The following is a 12,275-nucleotide window of genomic DNA, read 5'->3' as shown; positions in this document are numbered from 1 at the left end:
AAAAAGTGTGATGGATAATTTAGAAAAATACTAAAAAGTAAGGTTGATATACATCATATTAAATATCTACTTGAATTAAATATGTTTTGTCCTTTAACTTTCAGTAAAAATTGGAATTGGTCCATTTTCAAAATTTTAGTCTAATTTAATTCTTAAACTTTATAAGCGTTAGATTTAGTCTTTTTAATTAAATTTTGTTAAGTTTATTTGACATTTCAAATATATTTCATGATAACATTTAAGTTGTTTATATCATTAAACACATTTTTACTTTTGTTTGCCTTAATGTTAGTTGAGAAACGAGTTTAAAACATCAAATAAACTTAACAAAATTAGATTAAAAAATTTAAATTCACATATTTGTTGAGAGATTAATTTCAAATTCTACTAAAAATTAAAAAATCAAAAACATATTTAATTCTTCTATTTTAAAATAGATGACCGTAAATAGACTTACATCGTAGTTTTGACAACTTTACGACACATTTTACGACACATATATAGAAATGATATTTGATGAAAGTTTGAAAAAGTTAATGATTTCCAAAGCACAATGAAAGAAAAATCTAAATTATATATATATATATATAATGGTTTTATTTAATCTAAATATCAGGTTGAACTCAGCGACCTCGAAATGGTATCTCTTAATTTCTTTTGGGATACGATACAACTTTTATTTTTATATTCCTCATTATATGTCTATTAAATTTATAAAGGAAGATTAGATTATCTTCATTTTCAAATATGAAGCAGTCCACAATAAAATCACCTGTAAATAATACACATATTTATGCTTAACTGTAACTAATTAACGACGGATTAGTAGTTATTATCATTATTACCAACATAAGTTTAAAACTACAAACGCATTGGTGACTGAAATTACTTTTGACAGCAGATGTATTTGTTGACTCAGAAGGTTTTGACCTTAGTTTGAGTTCCAAGGAAACATCTACACCAACCCAATACTTGTCCAACCCAATTCCAACTTTATAAACTCACAAGTACTTTTAATAAAATAAAATAAAATAAAATAAAAATCACCAGAAAAATTCCCTTTGACTCATATGCATTGAAGTTTGTTTATTCTATGACACTAAATGGTTTGAGGCACCAAATCTCCCCTACTCTCCTTAATTACCTTAACTAACACAAACATATTCCTCTAATTAATAAATTCTTTCCAGTGGATTACGAAACACAGGACAACTATAGTCAAAAAGGATCTCTCGTGTTTTCACTTAAATTCCTTTCTTTCTTCTATCTCCTTTGTTTCCATAAATTCCTTTCGTGTTATTATAATAACCAAACCATCCCGGGTCAACATCACTCACCAAATTTAATTAATGAATGTTTGTTCTGATTCCAGACTTCAAACATTTACATGCATATAGTTTAATTTTAAATCACTATTTAAATTTTTTCCTCATTCTAGTGCTGCCCGTTTATCAACGTTGTGTTCAGAAATCGTTGAAAAAAATTTAACTTGTCCATGGAATGGAATGTTGCGATTATTCTCCTTTAGAATTTCATGTACGCGATAAACAAAAAAAAAAAAACCCTCAATATTTTTTAACAAAAGAAATATTTGATAATATATGATCTAGAATCTAATGTTTGAAGTACATTATTTGCTTACCAAACAAATCTTAACTCATTTTTCCCCAGAAAATGTTATGTCAGATTCTACTTTTGTTTTAAAATAATTACAGTTTTAGTTATTGAAAAAAGTTATAAAATAATTTATGTTCTCAAAACCTTGATTTTTTTTTCTTTATAATATATCTTCTAATCAATAATTTCATCTTTCTACTTTAAACTAACGTATTAAAAAAAATGATATTGTTTTAGGAAAGTTATTTTAAAAAATAAGATATGTATAATCTTAAACTGTAATAATAGGAAAAAAGTGTTAATGTTTGACAACTTGTCGGAATTTCCCTAGCTTTTTAATTTTTTTGCCGAAAGCAGTATCCATCCATTCTTAGAATCTAAAAGACCGTGCACTATATGGATTTCAAATATTTTATTTAACTTAACTGTAACAACAACAAACAGCTTTAAATTTACAATAAATAACTTTCATCTATTTTAACTTTTTTTAATGGTATATTGTGATAATTTATTTATTTTTACTATTATTTAATATTACCATTCATTATTATTCATTCTCTCTTTTTATAAACACCAAAGTTAATTTTTGTTTAGATATTTTATCCTTACAAAAGTTGTTAAATAATGCTAAATAACCTTTTTTTTTTCAAAAAATAATCAGTAACTTAGTTTCATCTTAGAAAAGAAGATCATGCTCATGTTAGAACATACAATAAAAATAAAGAGGAAACAAACTGAGAATGAATCAAAAGACTGAGTACCAAGTTTGAATCCTAATCATAATAATTCACAAACATAATTCAAAAGACTTAGTGAGTGTTTGATTTTATGTAAAATTGATTTTTTAATATGAAATCATCATGTGTTTGTTTTTCAAAATCAATTAAAAATTAAAAATAAAAAAATTATGTTAAATAAAAAATAACTAATTTTTATTTCTGGAATCAATTTTTCGACGCTGAATTAAACACGTTCTTAGTAAAATGAATTCATGTCGAACAGAAACCGAAAATAAAAGGTTTGTGACGATAAATCTTGATTTGCTCACAATACTGTAAGATGTCACGTTACAGATGCAATATATTTTACCAGAAGTTGTGTGAAAATTTGTTCTTGGTGCTGTGACTTTCGTTATGTTGATGCGAGCGTAGCTGGAAGTGACAATAGGTCGTGTCAAGTAAAGAAAATGTAAGTAAAGTAGTAAGAAAGTTATTCAAGCCACAGTATGAAATGCAATGCATCCCCAATAAATGTAAAATTTGATATTTCTACTCGTTTAAATCGAAAAAGATAGAAGAAAAAACTGTTCACAATTTATCTCGGGAATTCTAGATGCACAGCCTCTGTTTGTGAAAAACGGAACAAGATTCCAAACGGGTGATACACGCTTGTTGTGAGTGAGTCTGGATGTGAATTAATTGATGCCATCACTACAACTTTGGAAAGTCCTCGTCCTCATATGCCTGATTACCCGTAATCCATGCATCATTCTGTTTACACATTCTACATTCAGACAAATCAAAACATGCCTCTGTTTTCTTCTTCTACCTTCATAACATTATGCAAGTTCTTCAGCCAACCAATCATCAATATATTTTAACATTGCGAACTGCAAAACTAAATTTTAAAGCTTTATTATAGACTCAATATGAATAAAGTAAGACATTTGCAGTATAAACCTTACTAAGTTAAATTGTAAATACTTTTACTTTAAATTGTTTATCATACACATTTAATAAAAGGTATTTGATTTAAAATATCCACACATATTTAATGGTCGCACGATGACTTTAGAAAATTATCTGTATTCTGATAAAATCCCCACCATTCAAATAAAATCTAATGATTTAAATTATAATGGACCACACTTCTCTTGACAAAAACCCAATGATTCCAAGCCAAACAAGTTTTCCAACCCTTACAGAAGTTCCAATCTAAGGATTCTTTTTGGTCCTAGGTAGCTTTCTCGGTTCCTCTCCGTTTCTATCCACTGTTCAATATTCATGTGACTAACTGTTCATGGACAACTTTATTCAACAAAAAAGAAAAGCGTGTTTGAGGTTTTATTTATGTATCCCCCTGTTTCACAGTAGTTCCTCGATGCCCTTGGTCTTTGATTGTGAGCTACAATAAATAACTCACTTCCAAAGTTCACACTTCTATTTGCATCCTTATCTCTATATATATTCCTTCTTTCACTCCCTCTTCCATTCAAACACCCTCTATTTCTTTTTCCATCTTTCTCTTCCAACATGACCAAGCTCACACCCTTCTTCTTCACCCTCTTACTGTTCTTCATGCTCTCCCATGCCATACGCCCTGAACCAGCTTTTCACCAGGAATCTTTCACAAAACCGAACCAACAGGTTCGCTGAACTTTAATTATACTTATACTAATTTTAGACTTATTCCTTATCTTTATCATTCATCTTTTCTAATTTAATAGTATATATATACTTATACACACTTTTATATTGGTGGCGGCTAAATACCATGTCATATTTATTAATTGATGTGTTATTTTGCAGAGAGTTGAGGCGGTTGATGAGAGCTGTGAAGGTTTTGGAGAGGATGAATGCTTGATGAAGAGAACACTCGCCGCTCACGTTGACTATATTTATACGCAGAAGCATAATCCTTGAAGAAGAATATGAAATTACTCTTAGTAGTACTATGTTGCATCCATAATTTCACGTATGCAATCATAGGAGTGAGAGTCTATGTTTGATTGTTTTCATTTACAGTACATTAGAAGTTGGTAACTGGCTCATTTGTTTGGAATTGAGTAGTGTGTGTGTTTTTTCTTCTCTTTATATGTATATTAAACTGAAATTTATGGAAATATCTGTCTTCTTCATAAAGTTCATGTGGTCGGTAATCGTAAAGAACAGTTTCTTCTTTCTTTTCACATTCATCTCTGACTGTCTGAAAATTTTCACATTTGCTTTATCTTATTAACGTAAGTTATATATCGATCATGGATGGACTAAGGAATCACACATAAACCCACAACGCCATGTATATATATATGTGAAGCATATAATTCGAAAAGCAATCATAAGTATTTCTTTAATCCAGGATTCGAACTGATCAAAGAGCCGCATGAAAAGCCGTAAAACATGAAGCTGTTTTGTGCTATATATACCCATCTAATGTGTTTTATTTGATGAATGGGTAAAATCTTGTATCTTTGACAAAGAAGGAAGAGATTCAAGAAATCCCATGAAAGTATTGTGGATTTAATGTTGCTTTGGCAATTTAATTTGTGTGACAAGTGACAAGTGAAGAAGCTAAAGACGTGGTATAATGGCTAATTGCTTAGGTAACTGTAACCTCTGGATTTAATGCATGTTATGGATGAGTGTCTGGTGCACCCAGTATTAAATGTAATTCAACCACTTAGGTGACTTCTTTAGTTTGGGAGTTTGATCAAATTGGTTGATGGTTGAGGTTGAAGTTATAACTCAGAGTTCATTTAAATCACCCCCCATCGGACATGTGAATGAAAAAGCATGGAAGAAAATAAGAGGCTACAAAAAGATGCGTATAAACTCTTTGCTGTTTGTATAGCTGTAAGCTTTCAAAATCACGATTCTTAAACAATTACCGTTTTTTTTTTTTTTAGAAAATAACTGTAGAGGCTAAAAGCTGGCTTAATTTATCGAAACCTTTGTCATTACATTACATTACATTATTCAAAACAATGCAGTAGAAAAATACTCATATTATCCATTTTTATTATTTTGACATGTGTCAATTTGGTTGATTTTTTCCGTCATTTTTTCATCTTTTTGTTGTATCTTTCGGAAGTTTATTTATATTTCTTCTCATTCTTCTTAGCACGAATATCATTCAAATTTAATCATTCTTCTCTAGCTTCACCTTTGTCCTAGATTTTTTTTTCTTTGACATATTGCATTGTTTTTTGGTTCCTCCGCACTCCTATATATTGTTCCCACACTAGCTCCGTGAAAGAACGTTGCGTTGTTTTTGTAAGATGTGTTTTTCTTTTTACAATGTTTCTTACACTTTTCATTTTACATCTCTGTTGATCAAAGATAAAGAGAATCGTGAGTGTTGCGCCTTTATTGAAGAAAGACAAAGAGAATCGTGAGTGTGAAAATGTTAGCTTTTATGTTTACGGTTGTTTGTTGTTCTATAGTTTAGTTTTGGGTTAAGTATCTTTTTAATCACTGAACTTTTACCTAAAATTGGAAGTTCTCTCTAGTCAAAACATTGATAAATTTTGATCCCTAAACTTTAGAAATGAATGAATATAGTCCCTTTAACTCAATTTTATTAACTTTTATTTAGGTTTCGACGCATTTTTCAGTAAATATTGAGCCGAGAATGTGTCAAACGACGTAAACAACTACAATATTAACATGAAACACATTCGACTTGTTAAAAAAAAGTCAACGTAATTGGGTTAAAATGACTATATTCATTCATTTTTTAAGTTTAGGGACCAAAATTTATCAAAGTTTCGACCAAGGACGAATTCCAATTTTTGAATTTTTGACCATAGTTTAGGGACTAAAAACATACTTAACCCTTTAATTTTTATCTCGCATGTGTTTATTTTCATTAAATATGCTACAGCTATAATGTGTTTTATTGTTCACAACTATAGGTTGAATGAAAGAAATTCATGTTGTCATTCTGAAATTTTTTTATTCGACGGAATACTCAGATATTATTATTATTATTATTTTTAAATTAACAAAACAATATTCTTGTATGGTTATTGTCAACTATAATTATCTTTTTTTTGTGTGTGAAAATTATCAAAACAATATGATTGTATGGTTATTGTCAACTATAATTGTTTTGTTATAGAAATTGTGGCTGATATAAGTTGATTTTGTATTTCACTATCTATTCATTTGAAATTTAATATTTATATATATTTTTCACATATTATATCATTTTTATCTATTATATTAAAACGTTATTAAATAAATTAAAGGAAATAAAATATAATAAAATTTTATAAAAAAGTTACAAAATAATTATACCTAAAATGAGCGATACAATTGGTTAATTGAAAAGGCAGGTGTTTACGTTCACTTTAATATTTGGTATGATAAATCAGAATTTATTATTTAAATACGTCCATTTAGATTTAAATAGATTAAAATGTAGAATTAATAAACATATAATTAGAAGCAGAATTTAGGTCGATAAAATATTGATAAGATAAGTTGGACACTTCTTTCCACATATGATCGTATTCATGCGAATTTTAGATGGGATGATATTTTTGACACAGTGATGAAAGTCTTTAGAGGGCAATATTACATTGTTTTGATGATAACGATACATGATCACCCTACATATCACATGACACATACATTAAATATTCACTTAAATTTTTATTCATTTAAATATGTGTTCCGTTTAAATTTGTATTTGAGAGAAAAAATTAAATTAATAATTTTATGACTTTATTTTTTAAAATAAAATTAACATAAAATCATTTGATTCTATATTTTGTTTTATTTATATATATATATATATATATATATATATATATATATAATATAAATAAAATAAAATAAAATAATATGTTCCTTATATCTATCATATATTTTATATCTCTTATTTTTTTCAATTCCTATAAATTCTCAATATTTATAATATTTTATATTATAATTACATAACTTCTAATATTTCATATAATATATTATGATTCTTAAAATTTCATAAATTTACATCTCAATTAAATTCATATTAAATATTCAAAACCAAAACTTAAACAAATATTTACCTTAAATAAAGTTTCAAAATTATCTCTTGTGACAGAGAGAAAAGATAAGTATCATATAATGTAAAATATGATATATTAAGAATTATTAGGTATTGATTTGACATTTAAAAAAATTTGCTACATATTATTGCTCTTTCTTTGTGTTCTTTTGCTTGATATTTGACTTCGAACAACATTGGTGAATTAAATCCACCATAAAAAAATGACTCTGAACTCAAAGTATGTTTCTTTTACACAGATTCATATTTTCCTCTTGATTCCCAAACATTTGTGTTTTTTTTTTTTTAATTAAAACAAAACAAAAAAAAGCATTTGCAATCACCTACATTCATATGAGTTGAAGTTATAATTTGTTATTAATTAGTAAGTTACGTAACATTCTAGCATAAGAGATTTCAAATTAGGAGTATCTAAAAATACGATGCGCCCCACCGTATTAATAAGAAAGGAAATAAAATGTATTTATTTTATGGAAAGAAATAATTAGTATATTATGTGAGTACGGTTGATCTTTGCTAGCCGTACCTTTTCCTCCATACTATACCACACACTACGTATAAATGTCAAACGCAATTATTGGTTCGCCATAATTAATGGTCATATACGATTCAAAAGTTATTATTACATGTGGCTCAATAATTCCATAACCATATATTGGTAGGAATCAAAACATACCCCATTTTATTTTAAAACACCATTTCTATACCTTTCTTCACCTTTACGTTAACTAAAACCTTTATTCATCTGTTACATATTCAAAACTTTTGTGCATATTTTAAAAAATCAATTCCTTCCCATTTTCAAATTTGTTAGGGTATACACTTCAATGTGCGTTGATTTTTAGTGTTCCTTTTTGCTTAAAAATCTCAATAAACTTTTCGCTTCTTATTTATTTTTTCTTACATTTTGTATTGATCGAGAGTTAATGTAAATACATCAATTTATATATTCACAAATTATTTATATTCAACTCGCTAGATGACTGTGTAAATTAATGAGAATTATTAGATTTATATTCTATTTTTGAAGTGAATGAAAAGAGATTAAAATAAAAAAATAAAGAGATTAAAGTTTATTGATGATATATATTGCGCTAAGAAATGGAAGAGATACTATAAGAATACTCATATAAGATAAAAGATATAACATCTCTATTTAACTATTATTAATATGTAGTCTAAATATCTCATAACAACACACTATAAACATACATATACAAACATATATAAAGTGTATTTATAGTCCTTCATATGATTTAAATTTTTAAAATATGAAATATTAACTCGTTAAAAGGGAAATGTGTACCATCATCCCTCTATTCTCACATAAAATATCATAATAAAAAAGGAAAATCACAATTCACAAAACAAGATAAATTAATGACTTTCGTTAAATATCTTTTATATATATATATATATATATATATATATATATATATATATATATATATATATTACAAATATCAACAATGTTACAAAAGTCAAGCATATATGGCACATTCTTATAGTACAATACATCAACCATTCTAAATAAAAATAGACATTTGATTCTACTTTTGAAAGACTCGTATTGAATTAAACTTAAAGGATTTTCACCTATCATAAAACCTCTCACTCTAGAGAGTCACATATTAGGAACCAAGTCATTCTCATATGACAGGAAAATTTTCCTCTCATTTGTGGGTCACAGTCCTTTTTTCATACCAATGCCTTAGAACATAAAAATCTCCATCAACTCTCTCCAATTAATATCTTTGCCTATGAGTCCAATCTCTAAGTAATTCCAAACCAACATACTTATCTTATCGTTTAGGACTCTCTTTGAATAATTGCATAAACCCCCTAAATCTATAAGTTGATCCCTTTGGTCTACTTACCTTAAATTAAACCAATTGATGTATGTCAAGATTGTCGGGAATCATGTACTAAAAAAATAATATCTTCAAGTGGAAGTACACCCACAAATAAGAGCACAAAATATAAATTAAAGCACATAAAAAATTTTATATGGTTTAACATCTCAAGGTCTACATTCACAAATACTCAATAAAAAGTATTATCACTCATGGTATGTTGTGTTTGGATCCATTGAAGTATTGTTCAAGCAGATGGAAAGGCAAGTGCGGAACATGTTTGATTGAAATAATTTGCACAGAATTATGAGTGTTTTGCGAATGACCTCCAAATTTTGACACTCTCTCAAGTGGATATATGCAAGGAAAGTCAAATCATTTTGTTAAATTTACCTGATTGTCCCTGTGATTTAAACCATGGTTAACTTTTATTTACTTTTTACTATACATGAAAGAGCTTATAGCTTGTGATGGTACTTTACATTTATTAAACACCAAATTTAATAACACTTCAAATTATAACTAATGACAACTATCTTTAATGAATAATAATAATATAATAACAATAAAAGTATTATAATTAGAAATAAATTAAAATTTTCTAATTTCAAATAACAACTTTAATTTCATTATAACATTATTTCTCCTGTCAAAAATTAAATTTATATTACATTTATCAAGGGTAAAATTATAATTAAAGAATTTCATCTATTAAAAATAAAAAATAAATAAATATTATCAATCACATTACACAATACAAAAACTTTCCATTCACATATACTTAAATCACACAATCTTTTCCTTAATCCAAACAATATTATATTCACTTACAAATAAACTCAAATCAATGCAAATCCAATCTCCCAAATCCACACCCAAATCCAAACACAACATTAAAGTGCACTTTTTTAGGCAAAAATTGTAAACCTTCATACAATTCTTTATGGACAAAATTGCAAACCCACACACAACTAACCAAGCCCCCCTATACACTCAAGAGACTTACTGAGTTGCCATAACAACTCTTTATTTTTATAGTACTTTTCTGTTATTCTTTTCTTCATATTACTTTATGTGAGATTTTGGTAAATACTCACTTGAGAACCAACAAAGATCTATACTCATCCAACAACTCAAACATTGCATAAATGAAAATACATCATAATAACCACTGAAAGATTAATCTACAACTCAGACATAGATTCATGAAACTCTCTTGAGCCACACAACCACGAAACATAACACACACATGTAAAAACTCAAAATGACTCAACAATATAACAAAAGATTAATTTACTTTGATCGCAATTTTTTCTGGGTAGAAACATTGTGATCTACATTAGGACTCCTATGGAAGTCTCTAATTTTTTAAAGAGATAAACAATGAGGTTAGAAATCTAAGAGAAAGGTAAAGAAAGAGAAGAGGATAGTTTTCTAAGGGATGACAACTTCTATAAAATGAAACTCAAATTAATAATTTTTCTCATTATAATTTACCCTTTTAATAATAAAATAATTGAATATTATTTTTAAATGTTTATTTTTACTCTTTAGTTATTTTGTAAATCTGACAAAAGAAACCAAATTAATTTAAATGAGACAAGTGTAAACAAGAGAAATAACTTATATGTGTATAACATTTATTATATATTTGTTCGGAGGGATACACTCTGACGAGAGAAGGATTTGCGATTAATTAACGTGTTCGAATTCAAACATTATGTATTTTTTTTATATATTACATTAATTAAATTACTCAAAAAATTTTACAAACTTTACATTTAAATTTATCTAATTTTATCTTTAAATTTTTTAAAGAAATAACATAAATTTTACCTTTAAATTTATCAAAATTCATACTGTGATTCTTCCTCAAATCCATTAATTTTAATAAATTCATAAATTTTAATAGATTATCATGATATAATGTTTTACTTTTAATAACTGAGAAGTAATTTTAAAAGTGACTTTTAAATTTGTCATTATAAAAAATGAGAAAGTTAGTATGGTGAAATTAATGATTAAATAATAATATAAAAACTTTGAAATTATTATGCGTTTCAATTAAAGTCTTATATTCATTTATTTTTTCTATTTAATCCTTTATCTAACTCTCATTCTCTGGAGTTATATATTTTAAATGAAAACATACGGACAAATTATAAGAAAAATTCAACCATATATATCTTTATTGTACAATCCTTGAAGTGATTTTTATTGGCACTAATTATATTATGTTTTTACAAAAAAAAATATCTATTAAATATTAAATTAATATATTTAAAAGTCAATCCATTAAAAGATTAATGAAATAATCAAACCATGGAAGAATAAAACAAATCACGTCCATTGTTCGTATTTTAAACAAGTTAACCTTAAACTTGAATTTACTCATACAAATAAAAATATCATATTTAAACGAGTTTTTCAACAATCAAATCTAAACTTCAAGCATTGAGGAATTATTTTACAACATTAGAGCCCTAATTGCTGTCAAAATTACTTAACGTTTTTACTATTAGGTTGAACTTCTTATAAAAATAAAGCTATTATCTTGAACTTTGAAAATTGAATTTAGCTTCTCAGATCATCTCTTGTCCTGGTTGTCAACTTGGTTTGAGTCAAGTTCGATATGATGATTCAAGAATATAAATCTGATCTTCAATGGCCCTTTCTTCTGTCTTTAGAAACTAATGCTCATGAAAATCAAAGGCAATCATTGACTAAGGATTGCATTTTAAGGATGGACAGATTTGAAATCTACATGCTCCATATTTTCATTCTTGTCTGAGATATCGTGTCCCTGAAATTAAGGAACCACAATTCTAATTATATGCATGTAGATTTTAATCCCAAAACTTTTGCACCTAAAGCAGCAGCATTTATCGACAAAGGAATTTAAAAAAAAAAAAAAAAGAGTGTAAAATGTAGCATTTGTTGGATCAGCTCATTCTTTATTTTATGGGCTTTGGCCCAAATGTCCTTTGGGCTTCTAATCTACAATTTCTATGTGGGTTGAGGCTGATGGACCTTGTG

General features: G+C 27.1%; 1 protein-coding gene across 1 annotated transcript; it reads left to right on the top strand.

The window, feature by feature from the left end:
- Positions 1-3,753: 3,753 nt before the first annotated feature.
- Positions 3,754-4,478, top strand: LOC114179550 (phytosulfokines). The gene is made up of 2 exons (XM_028065923.1): positions 3,754-3,983; positions 4,146-4,478. Exons 1-2 carry the CDS (start codon positions 3,870-3,872, stop codon positions 4,257-4,259), a joined length of 228 nt encoding a protein of 75 aa, XP_027921724.1. The 5' UTR covers positions 3,754-3,869; the 3' UTR covers positions 4,260-4,478.
- The last annotated feature ends 7,797 nt before the right edge of the window (positions 4,479-12,275 follow it).

This window comes from Vigna unguiculata, chromosome 3, assembly GCF_004118075.2.
Source record: "Vigna unguiculata cultivar IT97K-499-35 chromosome 3, ASM411807v1, whole genome shotgun sequence".
Taxonomy (NCBI): Eukaryota; Viridiplantae; Streptophyta; class Magnoliopsida; order Fabales; family Fabaceae; genus Vigna; species Vigna unguiculata.
The sequence above is the reverse complement of the archived record's forward strand: the minus strand, read 5'-3'. Positions and strand labels throughout refer to the sequence as shown.

Excerpts from the sequence above, each read along its gene's own strand:
- LOC114179550 (XM_028065923.1), top strand. The coding sequence starts at position 3,870 with ATGACCAAGCTCACACCCTTCTTCTTCACCCTCTTACTGTTCTTCATG. Across the intron at positions 3,984-4,145 it reads TCACAAAACCGAACCAACAG|AGAGTTGAGGCGGTTGATGA; the intron begins GTTCGCTGAACT and ends GTTATTTTGCAG.